General features: G+C 39.4%; 1 protein-coding gene and 1 long non-coding RNA gene across 11 annotated transcripts in view; one reads left to right on the top strand and one right to left on the bottom strand.

Moving 5' to 3' along the window:
* The window catches only part of LARS2 (leucyl-tRNA synthetase 2, mitochondrial), a 167995-nt gene that overhangs the window by 86325 nt on the left and 60859 nt on the right, over positions 1-20811 (top strand). For all 10 annotated transcript variants that reach the window (XM_055280185.2, XM_063610888.1, XM_063610909.1 and 7 more), the window contains 4 exons: positions 4870-4977; positions 7098-7257; positions 16301-16405; positions 19312-19427. In XM_055280185.2, the coding sequence (XP_055136160.2) occupies positions 4870-4977; positions 7098-7257; positions 16301-16405; positions 19312-19427 (489 nt within the window). The remainder of the gene's footprint in view (positions 1-4869; positions 4978-7097; positions 7258-16300; positions 16406-19311; positions 19428-20811) is intronic.
* The window catches only part of LOC129483198 (uncharacterized), a 31071-nt gene continuing 20191 nt past the window's right edge, over positions 9932-20811 (bottom strand). Inside the window, exon 4 of the long non-coding RNA XR_008657985.2 lies at positions 9932-14649. This is a non-coding gene — a long non-coding RNA (uncharacterized lncRNA). The remainder of the gene's footprint in view (positions 14650-20811) is intronic.

The following is a 20811-nucleotide window of genomic DNA, read 5'->3' as shown; positions in this document are numbered from 1 at the left end:
ACCAAAAAAAAAAAATTTTTGGCAACAAGAATACGTTTTAGAAAAATAAATCATAATTCAAAAATAATTGCAAATCAAATCACACCGATTTATAAGTATGCTAAGTGTCAAGCTTTTAAAAAGTGTACATTTAAATTAGATGTTGTCGTTCAATCTTCCATTCTCTCAAATCTGTGTCCAGCTCTTAAGGTTTTTGATTATCCACCCTTCCCTTAGTAGGTAATACATCCACTTCTTTTAAAGGGTCTGTACTTCTCAGTTTGCTTGCACTTTTTTTTTACCTCGGTCTTCTAAAACGTATCATGTTTTCAACCCACTTTTTCTAGAATTCTCTTTTGTGGTCATGTCTTACCTTGTTCTTCATGCTTCAGCTCAACTTTCTGTCTTGGGAAGTATGGATTTATTCCTAGCATTACTTCTGCTTCTTTGAAGACAAAGTCATATTAGCCGTGTTATATTTAATCCTCTTTTTATCCCCAGCTTTTTAGTTTTAATCTTTCTCTCTCTTATTCCTGATTATATTTTGTATTACTAAAACCTTTTTGATTGGATGTTACTTCAGCCCATCTTTTATTGGTGCATGTTCTTAAACACTGGCTCATCTTGACTCATGAATGCCTAGTTCTGTTTCAATTTTTTCAAACATCTTCGTTCAGATGGTGTACTCTAGAGTGACAGTGGCAGTCTTTTCAGACACATCCTAGCACAAACAGATTTAAGGATCCTTTGCAAACCACATTACTTCTATATAGGCCAAATAGCAACCACAGGGAAGCTTTATAATCAGAAGATCTGGATAATTCATTATCTTGGATCTGCTGCTGACAGTTTAGGGAAATCACATGACCTCTCAACCCCATTTTTAAAATTTATTAAATGAGAGGCATTGAATAAGTTAATGATTTCCAAAGTGTTTCAAAGCCTTGGGAGTCGATAGGGAAGTATTGAGGAATTAGAGGAGAGAAAGGGCATTTCCTTCAACTCTTACATATTGGCTTCCCTCAGATTTGATTTGAAAAAGGTTTCATAGCACTTTTAAAAAGAATCTAAAAATCTGCTATTTTCCCAGGTTTTTGGATTCTGTGAGCCAGTGGGATTTCTACAAATTAAGATTGGCCAGTATATGGAAGAGGTACACATACCAGTCCTGTCTGCCAGATGTAAAGACATGAAATGAGGCGAATACTATCTATGACTGTAATTACAATACTAAAAAAAAAAAAAAAAAAAAAAAAAAAGCAAGGATATAAACTAAACAAAAACCCCAAACAAACAAAAACAGCTCTTTAAACAGCTGTAGCACCGTAACTACTCACATCTTATTCTGGTGGAGCCCTGGTCTGGGCCAGCCCAGGGTTGAAGGAGAGGTTATCAGCAGCTATTAGAAAAGGTACTTTCTGAAGCCCTGTTCATCAGAAAACAGTCATGAATCATGTGTTTATTATACAGTGGGGACTGAAAAGAGCTTGCAGAGTTGTTCGAGATGTTGATTTCATTTAGTTAATTTTAAAAATTTCTTTTGGTTTTTAAAAATATTCATAGATTTGGTTAGGTTTTAAGCAGGCATTGTTCCAGAATTAGCATATGAAAACGTTCACATTTCATCCTATTTGAATCTGTCATCCTCATCAAGATCTGAATATTTTAAGCAAGGTACCTCCATAAGAAGTTTCCCAGCCTTGACGATTACATCTAGAAGAAAAAGCACAAATGAGAGGGTGAATACACTAGTGGCTCAGTAATGCTGGTAAAGGAATGGATGTAAAGTGCTGTCAGAATTGGACTCAGTCAGGGAGATTGAGCCAATTCTCAGATCATGTAATGTGGATTTGATATGATGGAAAGACATCAGATCCCATTAGACCACATATGGATTTGCTTGGAAGTTAAATGGAGCCTCATTGGTCTTTGGAGAGGAAAAGCTATTGGTCATTTTCAAAGTTTATAATATACTTGCATGCTTGTTGACATTTAAGACCCCCTACATTGCTCTAAAAATTGAAAAGCATTCTAGAGTACTTAATTTTATCAGAAGATTAATTGTATATTAACATATTATATTAGTATATAATTAACATATTCAAGATCTTCTACTTTTGCTACAATGACATCGAGGCATTACTATATCAGCTAATATAGATATATAGGTATCAGGATGTTGAAACTTTTATAATCCATTGATGTTAGTTAGGCAACTTGGTTGCAAACAACATAAAGTTACTCTCGTTAACTTAAGCCAAGGAGGAATTGATTAGAAGAGAATCAGGTTACTCACAGTTGAATGAGAAAGCCAGGGATCCAAGCTCAGGCAGAAATTAGGGGAGAACAAGGGCACAGCCACAATCTTTTCCCAAAAATGGTCTGGTTAAGCCATTGCTGCCATTGGTACCAGCATCTCCAGCCTCTCAATCTGGTGTGGCATTTAAGCCAGTTGATCCTGTGCCTCTGGGTCACCCCCCAGTGTTCTGAAACTGCACTGAGTCTATGACTGGTTATACTCCTTAGTGTCAGTGGGGAAGGGAGTGGGATGTGGTGGCAAGTTTGTCCCCTTTCAAGCTGAGTAATGAACCAAGAAACCTGAGTAGAGTGGTCTCAGACCTGGTTCCAATTAGCTAAGTGATATGGGGCAGATTGCTCTCTGCTGGGCCTATCTGTCCTCGTCTATAAAGAGAGGGGATTTTGATGACAATGTCAGCCCCATGGGTCTGTGACCAGAGTCTTCCTTCTAGGAATAAAATAAAAATATAAATAAGATAATAGAAGCAGATGGATCTCTAATACATGCCTTTTAGTTAGAGTGATAAGCTGAAACCATCTGAAATACAGATATGGGAAAGCTGAATTTAAGTACTGTTGTTATAAAGTAGTAACTGCATAGCAGAGTATCAGACTGAATATGGACTTGGGAGTCAGCTACATCTTGCTTCAAGTGTTGCTTCCACAGCTCTATCCCATACTTGTGGAGTGACTTGGGGAAAAGTTCTGAGACTTGTTTCCTCATCTGGGACGTGGAATATTACTACTTGACTTGTGCTGTTGATGTGAAGATTAAATGAGGCAACATACATAAAAGTGCCGGGTACTTAGGAAGTATTCTGCAAAGGTTATTACTTCCCTTCCCAGATGCCTGGGGATCTGCTTCTGTAGTACTGCTCTCTAATTCTCTCCCTTGAGTACAGGGAATTAAATGGTAATTTAATGAGCATTTGCCCAAGATAAGGCACAGTTCTAGGCTTTGGGCCACGCCCTGTGTGGAATATAAAGAAAAATCAGAGCTTGCAGTTGAGCCATAGAGATCACAGGCCAACATTTCCCTGTGCCATACTTTCTGAATTCAGATCAGGAGCACTGTGGGATTAAGAGTTGCAGCCTACACAATACCAAACTTAGCAGTTATGTTTTTGTCGTTGTTGCTTTACATTTTTATTGTAAAATGAAATATGGGTGATCATATAAAACAAGTATATAGCCTATTGAATTATTTTAAAGCAATAGTTTGCATAGATAGATGACAAATATGAAAGATGCTTTGGGGGTGTGTGTGTGTTTTTGTTTTTTTGTTTTTTGTTTTTTGTTTTTGTTTTTGAGACAGTGTCTTGCTCTGTCACCCAGGCTGCAGTACAGTGGTGTAATCTCGGCTCACTGCAACCTCTGCTCCAGGGTTCAAGCAATTCTCCTGCCTCAGCCTCCCAAGTACCTTGGACTACAGGCAAGCACCACCACGCCTGGCTAATTTTTGTATTTTTAGTAGAGACGGGGTTTCACCATGTTGGCCAGGCTGGTCTCAAACACCTGACCTCAGGTGATCCGCCCACCTCAGCCTCCCAAAATGCTGATATTACAGTTATGAGCCACTGCACCTGGCCTGTTGTTTTTTTTTTTTTTTTAATCACACATTAACATAACAATCTTTGTGCTATAGCAGAAAGAACACTCTTAGTAAATCTAGGTTCTAGTCCTGGCTCATCAATTCCTATTACCTTGCATGGGCCACATAACCTGTTATAACATAAGTTTATTCATCTGAAAATGAGCTACCATACCAGAGTGTGAGAAGAGATCTATGAAAAGCACTTTATGAATTATAAAACACCAAACAAAGCATCGTTATATTGCCTCTATTAACCATCATATAAAGGAATTTAAAATTGGGATCTTCACATTACAAATATGATTGACTTTTAAATCCATCTGTTGAAGGAACACATCTCATTATCAAATAAGGGCTGGTATGTGCTTGAGGCCATAGAGAATAATTTATATAAAGACCTCCATTTTAAAGGATAATTTATATAAAGACCTCCATTTTAAAGGAATTTAGGATTAAAAGTAGACAAGTTGAAAAACAGTGTATGTTTCTAATGGTAAATGTTTATATAAATTAATGTCATGTTTCCCTTATATATTTATAAAATTAATACTTTTTAAATGCAAAGATAAAATTTATAATGTCCTATGTATGATATTGTTTAGTTGTGGAACACTCATGAATGACTTACAGTTTCAAAATTCAAAAACTTGAACTTAATTTTTTTAGTTCCTAGACTACATTCTCCTAGGAGAGAATGTACTAAACACACTTGCCAAAGATGTGAATTGTGACCTTTGTTAATATTCTTCTTTCCATGAAACCTTGACTCACTTGGGACAGCGAAATCGGTCAAACCCATCTCACTGAACTAAGTCATAATGAATGCATCTGTTTCTAACCTTTCCTGGCTTCCTCTGACTTAGTGAACAAGGAGAGAGCTAAATCCTGAATCTCCTTTAGTATCCCTGCTTTTCCTACCTTAACAAGCCACAAATCATTTGCTTTTTCTTAAATAAGCCTTGTGCCTTTACTTCTTTGTCCTCCTTTCATTTGCACAGGCCATGCAGGACGCGTTGGCAGACCTTCCAGAATGGTATGGAATAAAAGGCATGCAAGCCCACTGGATTGGGGACTGTGTGGGCTGCCACCTGGACTTCACATTAAAGGTGATTAAGTAATAGCAGCTCCAGCAATTCATGATCACAAATCTCTACATTTGGGACTCATTGAGTAAACCAGCAACTTGAGACTCCACAGCACAACAGTCCAAACATGCACAATTTTAAATTTTCTAGTAGCCACATTTTTTAAAAGTGCAAAAAACAGATGAAATGAATTTCAATAACTTATTTAACCCATTACAACCAAAATGATTCCATTTCAAGATGGGCTAAATAAAAAATGATTTATTAAAGAAAGAGTTTACGTTTTAGTACAGTCTTTGAAATCTGTGTTCTACATTTATAGTACATACTAGCCATATTTCAAGTGCTATGATTCATTGCCACATATTGCTACTGGCTACCATATTGGTCAGCACAGACACAGAGAGTCTTCAGGGGTCCATGAACTCCCTGAAATTTTATGTGCAAAATGTTTGGGCATTTTCCCGAGTAATGGACCCATTACTCTCATTGTAGTCTCAAAGGGGTTCATGTCACAAAGCAGATTAAAAGCCAGGGAAGCAGAAGCTAACTGTGACATCATTTCAAAACTAGATAGACTTAGAGCTTGGGGATTGTGTTTGAAACTGCTGTGGAAACATTGCTGAAAGGTCACAACGTAAGGCCCACCTATTCTAGAAGGGGTCCCTAAAACTTCTCTGTCTCTACTGACTAGAGAGTTGTTCTATTGATATTTTTTTACCTGGGCATTCTTTTTTAATCCTTCTGATTTATCCTTCTGTCATCAAGACTCTTCTGCTCTGTTCATTTAGTGTCAAACCTGCCCTCACCTTCATCTCCGTCAAAACCTTTAGGAGGAGGAAGCAGCAGCTGAGACAAAGTTGGCCTTCCTTTCTAGACTCTTGGCTGCTGACAACCATACCTGGTGTCTGCAAGCACCTGCCGCTTGCCACTGAGCTCCTAATTCCCTGTGCAGCCTCCTCACAAAAGTGATCCAACTTACTCCAACTGCAAACATGGAAAGCCTCCCATAAGGGAGTGTGTACTTTGGAAACATTCCAATGACAAATCCTAGACTGAGCTTTTCCTCTTACTGCCTTCCCAAGAAGGTGGCGAGAGTTCTGAAATTCAGTCCTGCTGTGACTTGTGTTTAAAGTCACAAGGCCTCCGCAAGGCCGTCTCTTTCAGGGCCTTTGCATTTGTCTGAGTCTGGTCCTCAGGTCCAAGGCCTTTGCTTCTTAACTAGCGTTCAGTGTGGGTCTCTTGGCCTGCCAGCTATTGTGTGTGGAATATCTTCTACACTTTCTTCTTTGCCCAACACTTTACTGTGAACATGTTTTTATCTCCATTCCTGGACCCACCTGAAAATGAGATGGGGCAACATGGTGTCTCAGGAAGGAAGCATCTCAGTCCTACAGGGTAGGCCACATCTATGCCTCTGTGTCCCCAATTCTGGCTCCATTGGTGACACCTAATTGGCAGTTAGGCCGTGTGGTAGACTGTCTTTTAGTTCATCATTGGCACTCTGTCAATGTGTTTGAATAAATGCATGAAGGAAGTAGCACCTGTCCACTCTGTGTCCTCCATGTCTGTCACATTAATTGGCACTCAGTGGTTGGCTAATGTGTGCCTCTTCCTTAAAAGGCATTTTAACCAGCTCTAGGGACTCATAGTGTCATGAACTCAGCTCAGGCCATCCTTTCGCTCTTCAAAACAGTAATAACTTTGGTGCCTGTTTTTCTTGTTAGAAGAGTAGATGCCTTTATTTATTTATTTTTTTTACTCTACCCTTATATCCTTGAAGAAAATACAGCTTCTTCCTCAGAACACAAACACTATAACACTAATAGTTATTTTTGATTTGTAAACAAAGGAGCCAGAAAAACCAGGAAAGTATCTTTCTGAGCATTCTTGGACCACCTTCAACTTGGGAATGCCTGCATGCCTGGTGTGGGGCAAGTGGTAGGGGGTGTTTCTGAAAGAAGAACTGTGATCCTTTTCTCGCCTTCTGCCAGGCTGAATCCCCACACCCCTGGCCCAGTGGTCAGAGCTGTGGTCACTGTTGGGGAATGAGGAGGGAAGGGGAAGGGGATACAGTTAGGGAGCAACACAACCCAAAGGGAGGACTGAGAAATGACATCACTCTTCTTTCCTACCACCAGGTTCATGGGCAAGCCACGGGAGAAAAGCTGACTGCCTATACGGCCACCCCTGAAGCCATTTATGGCACCTCCCATGTGGCCATCTCACCCAGCCACAGACTCCTACATGGGCACAGCTCTCTGAAGGAAGCCTTGAGGATGGCCCTTGTCCCTGGCAAAGGTGAGCTGGCAAGTTATGGCTCAGGTGGTAGGATTGCCACCTTACATTTAGATGGCACCTCCCAGAGTTCAAGATCCTTTTCTGTATATCTTGCGTGGGTTGTTCTTTGCCTTAGCCTTATTTTTTATGTTTTTATTTTGAAACATGAGGATAAAAAAGAGCTCTGAAAATATTTTTATTACCCCTGGTTTCTCCATAAGTTACTAGTTTGTCTGTGTCTTGAGCTTCTGATTGAAAGCTCAGCTCTCTCCCTTTCAGTATAATCTAAAGTTCTTTTCTCCTAGTTATAAATTAGGAGAAGATATAGGAATCTATTCTATTAGGAATAAAATCTCCTAATTTATAATTTCACCATCAACTAAAACTACACTGTCAGAGACCAGAGGGAAGCCAGTAAGAATGAGAGCAAACTTTTCCAACTCAATTTTATTGTTTTAAAGAATTCATGTGGTCATCTGAGCAGTGTCCTGCTCCATACAGATTTTTAACATACCTGCTTTATGAATGGATCAAGCTGACCTAGAATCGGCATATCAAGTTGTACTTGGTCTGTGTAGATTTGAAGATTCTGTGGTTGCAAGCAACAGATTCCATCTCTAACTAACCCAGAGGAAAAGGAGAACACATTGGAAGGCTGTGGGGAAGACCATTGCTAGAGGAACAGCTGAAGAGCCAGTCCGAAAGAGGACTTGGAGAGTGCAGCCCCAAGAGTTTGGAGAGCAGGAACTCACAGACAGTGCCCTGAGTGCCACTGTCAGTAATTCTGCTCTAACCTGAAGCACTTGGTTCAAGACTCTTCTCGCAGGGAAAGGTGTTTGACTGCTGTAACTGGGGCCCCCAGCCTCTTTCTTGGCAAAGAGAGACCAGGCACCTTCCTTGGTAGACCACAAAGATTGTCCCCAGGGAGGGAGGGGGAGCTCTCCAAAACAAACTTGAGGGCTCTTACCAGATAAGGGGATATGAAGCCTGGGTAGGCAAAAAGAAGTCCATTCTAAGTTAAAAGTAAGTCTCTGAAGTAATTTAAATATTTCCACAAATATCTCATCCCTATTCTCTTTCATGAACTATAAACTTCAACCCAAAGTATACAATCTGAATTATTGGGGTCTGAAATAGCATTTGACTAAAAAAAATGTTTTGGATGATGGTATTAAGTTGCCATCTTTGAAATGACCAAAATGAAACATTTCCTAATACTAGGTTGGAGAGATAGACAATGTCATCCCAATTTCTCTCTGCTTAAGACTTTGTTTACTTAGACCATTAAAGCCGAATTCAAATCAGTGAGCACTTTCTAAAGAGCCTGCTGCGTGCACTCTTGGTGGGGTATAGATGAGCCATTCCAGTCTTAACTGGATGCCCCAGAGAGGCAGAACAGAGGACAGCCAGATGCATATGCCACTCACCCCACACAAGGCAGATGTCACCTCTCAGTTTCACCTCTTTGCAATATGCATTGAAATAGAGAAAAGAGTCTTTTGAGTTAAAATTTCTATGCGTGCTTGTAAAGCCCAATATAGCTATCTCTCAGGTTTATTTTCTCTCCTTGCTCAAAAGAAAAACTGGGTATGTTTCAACTGTTTAGTTTAAAGGGAAATCTCATAGTTTTACTCTCATGAGCAATTTGATATTCCTTGAGGGATATGGTAGCTGAATAATATCTAAAATTGAAAAACTAAAACATGTAAACATCTCTAGCCCTTACAGTTTCTCTTATGGCTAATTTGGGGACACAAATGAAAATAAGGTACTATTAATAGGGGAGCTATAATTTGTTAATAAGCTAACAAATTATAGAGGTTGGAGTTCCTGAGATGAAAGGCACTGTATAAATTCAAAGCATTTTCGTATGTAGGAAATGGAGAAATTTTTTAGTACACACAAACAGCACTGTTTTCATGAACACATGGATATCAACACACCTGACCTGGCCTAGTCATTTCATTTTGGCAAATTTAGTGCCAAGTACATAATGTTCCATTTGAAGGGCTCATTAGTTACTTTCTCCCCTCTTTTTAATAATCTCTGAAATTATTCCAAATGGAACATTACACTTGGGGAGTAAAATTTTCCAATTCTAATTTTCAGAGTAGAAATACTCTTTTTGCAGATGTCAATATATTCAAAATCTCTAGATTAATTTGCACATCAAGTCCCTGGATTTTTGACATCATAGTCACAGAAGGCCAGTACAGTGCATTGAGTGTAATACAATAGTCCCAAAAGGTGTATTCAGATTACCTAGGAATGTATGATTTATGCCTCTTCTGGCCTTTGGGATTACATTTTGAACCAGGATGTTGTATCACTGCTGTCATTTACCATTGCTGACCACCTCATTTTTTTTTTCACTGAATGTCAGATTTTAAGGATGATTTATGTTAAAGCAGTGACCACCGAGTGTCATGGCAGCAGCACATAGTTGTGACTAAATTTATCACTTGCAGGAGTTTCAGTTCTCAAACATGAGCTCCTGTAGTTGCTAAGTTTATTTCTACATATCAGCTCCTGATTTGGCCCGAGATGACCAAGATTCTGGTCCTAGATCCATCCATATGACTTAAGGAAGGTCACGTAAGCTTTGTAAGTTTAGCCTTCCTGGCAGAGCCCGTATTGGGGCTGTCAGCCAAGGTGGTCTTGGAGGACCTTGTGGGTAGAGAAGGAGCTTTGAGGGGCCCTGTGGAGGAGAGTGACACATATGGCCAGGGTGATGCTAGAGTGGCAGGCTGGCTGACCCCATTAATTGTGGAAAGAGATGGCAAGGCCCCCAGAACAGCAGGGGTCAGGATGGAGGGAGGGAACAGGTCTGAGAAGTATGTGGAAGGCTGCGAGGGTGGAGGATCCCTGGATGATTTCTTGATTTCTAGCCTGGCCAACTGGGTTGCCGATGTTATTGACTAAATGTACTGTTTTGTGCTTAGCATCCTTAATTTGGCACAGATTCCTTTAAGAGAGGAAAAAAAGCCAGGTGCTTCCCTAGAGCTCTTGAAATTTAGTTTATTTCCATAATCATTGACGTCGCCTCCTTTTCTCAGCTGACCAAATCTGACTTAAGTCATGTTATGTAAGCTCTGACTTGATAGGAACTAGAAACCATAAAAGGCATCAATGGGGAAATATCATCAGAATTCTAGAAGCTGTTCTGTCTTTTCCTGAAATCTTTTCTTGCATTCCTAATATTAAAATATTCAAACCCTGGGGCTTTGGAACCACACACTTCAGCTCTGAGTCACCAACTATCTAAACAATGCATTTTTTGCTGAAAGGGCAGATGAGGTCTTTCTAAAGGATAACTTGGAACTCTGTTGTTATTGACACATTACAGGCACATTAGAGAGCAAGAGCCTCCCTGGAAGCCCCAGGACATTAAATAATAATTATTTGCTCACTATTGTTTTGCCCTTGTCTCCATAGTATCCATATGGGGTGAGGACAAAGGGTGAGAGCAGATCTGTAATTCTGGGGTGATGGTTTGGTTTTCCATCAAACTGTTTCAAGTAGAATTCTTTGATGTTATGTGAAGGAAAAAGCTTCTGTGCTCAAAAAATCTGGAATAAACAAAAATAAACAGGTATCTTTGCTTTGGACTTCTCAGAACCTTTCCTGTGCTAATGTGCACTGCAACTGTCTGGGAGAGGAAGTCATAGGCACTCTTGTCACACCCAGTTGACCACGGAGCCCTGTTTCCATGCAGTATCCCTAGGAACTAGTTATATGGACTGCTGCCTTGGTGAACACCAAATGAAAGTCATTTGTCTGTTTTTCCAGAGGTCGTGAGAGACCTGCCTTCTTTCCAGTGGGTGCCCTGAGAGCAAAGGACAGATACCTTTTTGTCTGGAATGTTTCCTTTGTAATTACTGAAGTCTTTTGCTGTTATCTAACTACTATGTGAAATGCTTCAGTTTCTTCAGATTTCACTTTCTTGGATTCCTGCATCACATCACTAGCACAGGAGTGATTACTGAACACATTAGTAATTAGGAAGGAAACAAGAAATATGGAGAACACTAGAGACCTATTCAGGAACTTTGGATTTTAATTGTGTTGTTTCTAGGAAATAGATTTTGACCAAGTATAGCATGCGAGCTGCTACCATGCATTCATTGCAAATCTGCTAATATTTAGGTTCAAAGACCAATTTTTGTCCTAACTGAGAAACTGGTATAATATAACTTTTACGTGTAATAAGAAGCAGTTCAACTCTTTCAAGCAGTACACTGCATTTTTTTATATTACTTTCTTTTGTAACAGCTGAGCATACCATATAATAACCTACTTAATATATACAATTCCATGGTTTTTAATATATTCACAAATTTAAACAACCATCCCCATAGTCAATTTTAGAACATTTTCATCATCCCAAAAAGAAATCTCAGACCCTCTGGCAGTCATCCCTCCCCGATTCTTGCCTAATCTTCAGCCCTAGGCAGTCACTAATCTACCATCTGTCTCTGTAGATCTGCCTATTCTGGACATTTCATGTAAATGGAACCAAATACAATATTTGCCATCTTATTGTCTGGCTCCTTTCACTTAGCGTAATGTTTTCTTTCCAAGTAATACTTCATTGTATGAATAGGCCACATTTTATTTATCTGTTTTATTAATTGATGGACATTTGGGTTATCTCTACTTTTTTACTACTGTTATAAATGATGCTTCTGTGAACATTAATAAAGATTTTTGTGTGGATGTATGTTTTTATTTCTTTGGCAGTATACCTAGGGGTAGAATTGCTGGGCCATGAAGTTTAAGGAACTCAGACTATTTTCCAAAGTGGCTTCACCATTTTACATTCCCACCAGCAGTGTATGAGAATTCCAGTTTCTCCACATCATTACCAACACTTCTTATTGTCTGTGGTCATTTTGATTATGGTCATGCTAGTGGATATGATGTGATACCTCAGTGTAGTTTTAATTTGCATTTCCCTGGTGGCTGACGTTCTCAAGCATCTTTTCATGTGTTTGTTGGCCATTTATATGTCTTCTTTGGGGAAATGTCTATTCAGTTCTCTTGCCCCTTTTAAAAAATTCATTTTCATTTTAATTTTTAATTTTAGTTTGTCTTTTTATTATTTTAACCATTTTTTATATATTCTAGACACTAGTCTCTTATCAGATATGTAATTTGCTAAGTTGTTCTCAACTTCTGAGAGTTTGTCTTCATGGTGCCCTTTGAAGCACAAGTTTTTCATTTTGATGAAATTCAGTTTGTCTATTTTTTCTTTTGTTGCTTTTGCTTTTGGTGTTATATCTAAAACGCTATTGCCTAATAAAAGGCCACAAAGATTTATATGTATTTTATTTTCTAAGAGTTTTATACTTTTACATCTTACAATTGGATCTTTAATCCATTTGGAGTTAATTTTTATATATGGCATGAAGTAAGGGTCCAACTTCATTCTTTTGCACATGGTCATGTTACTTTTTAACTCATGTTCCCACATTATCTTAAAAATCAGGCTGCTTCTGCCTCTTTATTTTCTGGCCTTCACCTAATATGCTATCAGAAAACATTTCTGTGTTTTTATGCAGGCTTCACAATTGTTTTTTAATCCCTACATAATGTCCTATCAACTCAACGTACCTTAATATCCTAAGTCTTTCCCATCATGTTGAACACTGGGCTTTTTTCATGTTTGGAGCTATTATGGAGATAACTGCTGTGACCATTTATGTCCACATGGCTCTTTGCTTCATAGAATTTTCCTTAGGAGATATTCCCAAGTGTGGGGTTTTTTTGGTCAAAGGTTGCAAACATTTTTCTATTTTTCTATTTTCTATTTCTATTTCTACATGGTTTCTGAAAGGGCTATATCAATTTATAGTGCCATATCCAATGATGTATGCATTTCACAGCGACTTCACAAACATTAGTGTCACCTTGCTAAAACGTTTTGCTAACTTATCAAATATAAAATGATAATACTTCAAGATCACTCTAATTTTCATCTCTTTTTAAAAACTAATTTGTTTTTTAAAGTCCAAGTGATATACATATATTATATGAAAAGTCAAAGAGTACTAATAATAACAAGAACAATAAAAGCAGCCTCCTTACCCAAACACTTTTATTTTAGGTATATGTTTCTTACGATACAAGTTCAGTGGCTATGACAGAGGCTTAGACAGGAGTTTATTCTACCTACATGAAACTCTTGAGCATGTGTGATAAGTCTACTTTGTGAGGTGGTTAGGGCAGTTATCCCGTCTTGTCTTCCTGTTCTGCCCTTCTAGAGTCTTGTCTTTCTCTGTGTTTCTAAGTTGGTCTACACTTGATCTGCGTTCCAGTGAAGTAAGAAGTGGGGAAGGGTGGGGAGAAGGGCATGCTCCTTCCCTTTGAGGCCATGACCTAGCAGTTGCTTCTGCACATCCTCCATGGCCACACCTAGCTGCAAGGGAGGCTGAACAGTGCTTCCATTAGCTAAACACAATAGCCATGTGTCCAACTCAACATTCTATTGCTGAGTTAAAGAGGAGGCAGGTACAGGGGTCAACTGGTAGTCTGTGTCACCTGCTGTTTCTCTGGCATAGACATCCCTATCTGTATGCCTGTCCATATGCCGTATATGCCTATACTGCTGTCTTTTGATTCACCAGTTCTAGATATTACCTAGTGACTTTTATTCTACCACCCCTCACCTCCCCGCCTACTGATAACGTCATATTATAATTGCAAAATTTGCAAATACACATTTCTTCTTTGAGAAAAGATAATGTGGAGGCCAGGTGCAATGGCTCATGTTCGTAATCCCAGCACTTTGGGAGGCTGAGACAAGCAGATCATCTGAGGTCAGGAGTTCGAGACCAGCCTGTCCAACATGGTGAAACCCCATCTCTACTAAAAATACAAAAATTAGTAGGGTGTGGTGGCATGCACCTGTAATCCCAGCTACTTGGGTGGCTGAGGCACCAGAATTGCTTGAACCTGGGAGGCAGAGGTTGCAGTGAGCTGAGATCACATCACTGTACTCTAGCCTGGGTGACAGAGTGGGACCCCGTCTCAAAAAAAAAAAAAGAAAAGATAGTATGGAATCAGAAATATGGGTCTGTACTTTGAGAAGTGAGTCTGCACTCAGCCAGCTGCAGCAACAGGTGTCTCCCAGCTAATACATCTGTACCATGGGTGCTGGCTGGAGACCCGTTGGGGTTGCATTTCACTGTTTCCCTACCATATGTCATTCTGTGCTTCCTGACACCCAAGGTGATAAAAGGTAAGAGCTGGCTTAGATGCCTATAGAGTCTGTCACTACTCTTTGAAATATAGACCCTGGCCAGGCACAGTGGTTCTCACCTGTAATTCCAGCACTTTGGGAGGCCAAAATGATAGGATTGCATGAGCCCAGTAGTTCGAGACCAGCCTGGGCAACATAGGGAGATCCTGGCTCTACAAAAAATTAAAAAAAAAAAAAAAAATTAGCTGGGTTTGATGGTACACACCTGCAGTTCCAGCTACTCAGGAAGCTGAGGTGGGAGGACCAGGGTGAGACCCTATTTCTAAATAAATAAATATCTTAAAAATAATTTAAAAAATAAATATAGATTTAATTCTTAGGCTTATTTTAGTTTTGGGGTTTGCAAAGTAGATAATTACATGAAATCTTAAAACATGGCAAGTATTATAAATAGTAAGAATTCATAAGTTATAACTGTTAGTTGCTTATATTGTAAATTAAGTCAAGTGAACTCACTAATTGTCTACCATCTCTCATCTCTTCTTCCACTGGGACTTTACTTAGGTCATTATGCTTCCAACTCTCCATATATTCACATATATGCACGTATGGCTTGTCTCCTTGTTAACAGTAGTTGTAATACACTTCATTTAGGTTGATACAGTGTTAGCTGGGTACAGTGGCTCCTGCCTATAATCCCAGCACTTTGGGAGTCTGAGGTGGGAGGATCACTTGAGACCAGGAATTTTAGACCAGCCTGGGTGACATAGACCCCTGTCTCTACAAAAAAAAAAAAAAAAAAAAAAAAATTATATAAATAAAAATTTAAAATAAGATGTTATTTTAAATAACAATACAATGTAATAGAATTATTGTATTGTAACATAATACAATAATACAATGTTAGAATAAATCCAAATTAAGTGTTTTATTAGGGCCACATAAATATTGTTCAACTGAGCCAAATACATTGTCCTTTTTATATAACTTTTTATTTTTCCTAAAGTTCATAATGTCTTTTTTTTTCATTTACTTTGTATTCTTTGAATTTCTGGTTAAATCTTCCTGTACACCCCCCATATTTCTTTGAAACTCCTCTCAGTGCAGTTTTCTGCACGTTCCAACCTGCCAGGTAATCTATCCATTTCCTTATTTTCCCAAAGATGCTTCCCGGGGCACTGTGTACTGCTCAGATCTGACCTGGTCATTCTCCAGGCCTCTGCTGCAACCTGGCCTCTTAGAACTTCCCTCTGTCTTTGTTCTGTGAGTGTCCTCATACTTTTTTCTTTGTTGGATCCCTTGTTTCCTGGATCCTATGTCTGTCTCTTTCTTGATTTACCCCTTCATTTTGCTGGAACACATTCTCTAGTATCTCCTAAGAAAAGGGTAAGTGGGTAGGAAATCTTTTGTCTTAGGATGTCTGGAAATCTCTTCCCTCCTTTCTGCTTAGTCATTTTCTACTCCCTGTCCACTTCCATCTTCAAGTGTTATGATGGTTTGGAATTTCTGATGTCCCTGGTTTCGCTACAGATAGACTTTGTGTTTCGCATCTTCTGTATATTTGAGGTATTTTTCAAAAGGAAAAGACGGTGATGGGAATGTCATTACTCCACCATCTGGAAAGCAAAAATGCTTTTTCACTTTTCATGAGCATGGAAGAACATTTTTTTCATGTGCGTATTTAATCTTTTGATTATTCACTGGTGTGAATTATCTATTAATACCCTTCAAAGGACAACTTAATAACAATTAGCAGAAAGCACAGAAGTTCTAGTGCTTATTTTTCTCACTTGTTTCCTCAGATTCAGATGATGTTGGTGTCTCAGTTGAGTGGCATCCACAGTTATTTGCTTTCATTTTCAGATTGCCTCACGCCCGTGATGGCTGTGAACATGCTCACCCAGCAGGAGGTCCCTGTCGTTATTTTGGCCAGAGCTGACTTGGAAGGCTCTCTGGATTCAAAAATAGGTAAGCGGCTATTAAAATGTAACCACAACAGTATATTTTGCAGATTTAGGATCAAAATACTCCCGTGTTGCTGTCATCTGGAAGAGCTGACTATAGATTCCATGGTCTGATTTGTCTCCTCATAAAAATGAATAGCCCTTCATTTAATCATCCCTTGTTTCAGAACTACATTTTGCAAATATGCTAGGTATATTGCACTTTGCTAGTTGCTACTGAGAATAATAAGAAATATCTGACCTACAAATCTTGCCAGTAGAGTTTGTTAAGACTTGTACATATGATACGAGGAACAATGCAACTCAGATGAAAATCCAATTTCAAGACTCATAGAACCATCCCAGGTATACTACCAACTTCAAAAAAAAAAAAAGGAAGAAAAGAAAACTCGTAGAACCAACAGCTACTGCTGGGACGAGGGTTCAGATGAAGCACAAATGATCGATGTGGGCTGGGTTTTGGTGAAGGCTTTGTGGAGGAGGCGAACTCGAGCTATTCAAGAAAAGGATTGTGAAACAGCAGTAAAATTGAAGGCATATTTAGAACTGTAAATTGGATGTCCTTGGCAGCCTTACTCATTCGTGAGCATTCTAAACTATCGTCATGTAACAGGAAGTCTGAGAATGAACAAAGAGAAGGGAACCTAAAGACAGCTCTGTCCAAAATCTGCCTCCTTTAGGACAGACCTGTGCATTTGTCATTACCAACATTCCTGCTGTAGATTCCAGCCAGTCCCCAGAGTCCCGAAACCTTGCAGAGAAAGTTATTTCCACACTATTTCCTAGCACACAGAAATAGCATTTCTTCTTAAATTCACATTTTTTCCCCTCATAACACTCAGATCAGTTTTTGATGAAGTTGTTTGAAGAAACGTCAAAGCAGAAAATCGATGTTACTCTCTTCTAACCATTTAAACCTAGAAAGTGTGTTATTTAAAGAAATAATTCCTTCTGTTACCTTTATGCATTTTACAGTTAGTAAAATTTATTAATATAACCAGCTGGGATAAACGTAAAGGCAGTTTTTATTGATGTGGCTTTTGGGGGAGTTTTTTGTTTGTTTGTTTGTTTGATATTTTGAATCAGATTACTGACACAATATTGAGAGTTTTGAAGGAAAAAAAATCAGATTTTTTTAGGTGCATATGGAAAACTGTTTCTCCTGTTGTCTTGATTTCTCATAGTTTCATAATTAACTTTTTCCAAATTTTTGCTTTTTGCCCTCCAAGAAGAACAAGAGCAGAAATAAACAGGAGATAAAGTGGTATTTTTGCCTCCCACCTGCACTGTTAGAAATAGTTCACATTCAACTCAGCACAACATGACTACCACCATGGCCTGAGGCATTCTTTATACGGCCAAATACATTTTGTGGTTACAGTGTCTTCTTTTAAACATTACTCCTAGTTCTTCCAAATTCTATTTTAGAATGTAGTAAATGACTGTTTTCCCTTCTTGACTATGAACACCTTTTGGTAGTATTTATTGCTTGCCATTTGTCCTCATCCTTCAACTCCACTCAACATTTATTCAATGCATTAGATGCATTTTGTCTATAATCTCAGCTAGAACACTACAGAACTTTCCATCATGTCACAGAGCTTTTCATCATGTTTGGGAGCTTTAGAACATGTCTCCCAAACATTCAACCACTGTTTTAGGGCGTTGTTCCGAGATCTGACATCAGCACCTTGTGCAATACCCTTAGCTTTATATCTCTCAGTTATTCACACGATGTGTTGTATCCATGAGTATGTCAGCAGCTTTTACAGATGACCCTATAGCAGGGGTTCTCAGCCAGGGGAGATTTTGCCACCAGGAGACATTTAGCAATTTTGGAGACATTTTTGTTTGTCACAACTCAGGCAGTGCTATTGGTACAGCTCAACATCCTACAATGCCCAAGACAGCCCCTGCAACAAAGTCCACAATGTCAGTAGTACCAAGGTTGAGAAATCCTGCCCTTACAAAACCAAAGGGCTGGGGAAAAAAAAAAAAAAAAAACCCGTTCTTATGAATACCCGAAGCCAAAACAGCAGGCCTTGGCCCCCCTGGGTGAGTGATTTATTAATGCTCAACTTCTCCTCAAGGACATATGTGGGCTAAAGAATAAATGTCTTCTTAGAATGTACTATTGCCTTTGGGAACAAAACATAGTTACCAGCTTTTGACTTCCTGACTGAGTGGATTTTTCTAGGATTGCTAGGAAATGCTGGAGGAGTCAGCCCCGCTTCTCAAGAGAACCCCACTGCCCTCTGCCACTGAGGGAATTCAAGAAAGAGGCTTCCACAAATGCTTATGATTTTCGGTGGCAAAAAAAAAAAAGCACTCAAAAATGTTTATATTAGGATTGTAACTATTAAAAAAAATAGGCTGGACACAGTGGCTCACACCTGTAATCCGAGCACTTTGGGAGGGCGAGGTGGGCGATCACTTGAGGTCAGGAGTTTGAGACCAGCCTGGTCAACATGGCGAAACCCCTTTTCTACTAAAAATACAAAAATTAGCCAGGAGTGGTAGCGCACGCCTGTAATCACAGCTACTCAGGAGGCTGAGACATGAGAATCACTTGAACCTGGGAGGCGGAAGTTGCAGTGAGCTGAGATTGTGCCACTGCACTCTAACCTGGGCAACAGAGCAAGACTCTGTCTCAAAACAAAAACAAAAACTAAGCAGAGGAAAAAGACTTAAAGGAAGTAACACCAATATGGTAAACTAGTAGTGTTTTGGCAGTGGGTTTCTCCAAGACCGTGTTCCAGTTTCCCAACTAACGTGATGTGGTTTTAAAACTTCTATAACTAAAAGAGATAGTCTCCTTTAAGAAGCTAAAGCTGGGTGTCAGTACTGTCAGTTGTTTTGTGATTTGGGCACTTGTAAAGGAAATGTTTTGTTTTCTTCTCCTCTGAATAGGAATTCCCAGTACTAGCTCAGAGGACACCATCTTAGCCCAAACCCTGGGCCTGGCCTACTCTGAAGTCATTGAAACTTTGCCAGATGGCACAGAGAGACTGAGCAGCTCTGCTGAGGTTGGTGCCTAAGAACTTACTTCCAGAATGATCACCTTGATACAACTTTGATAGACATTTTCCTTCAGGTGCAAATTACAACCTGTTCCTTCACTCGTCCCCGTACCGAACAGCCTGTGGCCTCATATCTATCAAAACAAAATAATATTCTTCAAGATCTAGAAGTTTGTCAGTTGTAAATCAAATTCAGTCCTCGAATAGAATGGTATCGAAGTAACTAATTTTATGTTGGGAATCTCTGCTTGAGAAAAATTATCTCTTCTAAGGAATCTGTGGTTCCTTGGGAGAGGTGACTGAAATTGTTTCTTCTTCCTAGAGGAGGTATCTGCTCTCTCCAGATTACTGACATTATTTCTGCCTAAAGTGTAACTCACTTATAGAAATGAACAGGGAAGTTCAGAGTCATATTTATTTGGTCAGGTTTATCTCTTGCTAGCATGAAACAGCAGCACTTAAAGATGGTACATCTGGCAGGATTTGAGCCCAGCCTCTATGTTGAACTAACCTGGAAAGTAGGATGGAGGAGGTAGGGTGAGGGATGGGAGGAGGTAGTGGGAGCAGTGATTCTCAAACTTGAGCACACATCAGAATCCCCTGGTGGCCTTGTTAAACCACAGCCTGGCCCCCACCCCCACCCCACGGATACTGATTTAGTAGTCCCAGGTGAGACCCCAAAATTTACACTTATAACAAGTTTCCAGATACTGCTGCTAATGCTGCTGGTCCAGGGAACACATTTTGAGAATCAAGGGCTTAGAACCTTGCCACTTAATGTCTTGTCCCTGGACCAGCAGCACTGGCATCACTTGTTAGAAATGTGGGATCTTAGATCCCACCCTAGTCTAATAAGATCCCTATATGATTTGTGTGCACATTAAAAGTTTGAGAATACTGGCTTAGAGCACTCTTAAACTTACCTGCACATTGGAAACACCTGAAACTTTTAAAATAAAACTGATGCCTGGGTCTCACTCCAGATACTCCGATTTGATGGTTATTGGTGGTGAGGGGGGCATGGATCAGACATCAATAGTGTTCAAAGCTCCCTAGTTGATTCTGATGTGCAGCAGAGTCTGGGAACTACTGACTTAACGTAGTGATGCCACACCTGGCCATGGCTCTGAATCACCTGGGAGGTGCTTACAGGTCCCACCTTGGCTGATCTTGATTCAGTGAGTCCTGAAGATCCAAGTTTTTCAGGTTTACGACTATCTGGCTATATTTATATCTATAGAATAAGGGAATAATGGTCAGGTTTTCTCCTTTGTAAGGAGTCCATATTTTATAACCCCATGTTTGTGGCTTTACTTCATAAACTGCATCCCCAAACATGAGTCATGCTCTAAGATATGGACCCTTATGCCTTTTTTTAGACCTTGTTTGA

The sequence above is a fragment of the Symphalangus syndactylus genome, chromosome 1, assembly GCF_028878055.3.
Source record: "Symphalangus syndactylus isolate Jambi chromosome 1, NHGRI_mSymSyn1-v2.1_pri, whole genome shotgun sequence".
NCBI classification, from domain to species: Eukaryota; Metazoa; Chordata; class Mammalia; order Primates; family Hylobatidae; genus Symphalangus; species Symphalangus syndactylus.
This window is presented reverse-complemented; position numbering and strand designations above follow the sequence as displayed.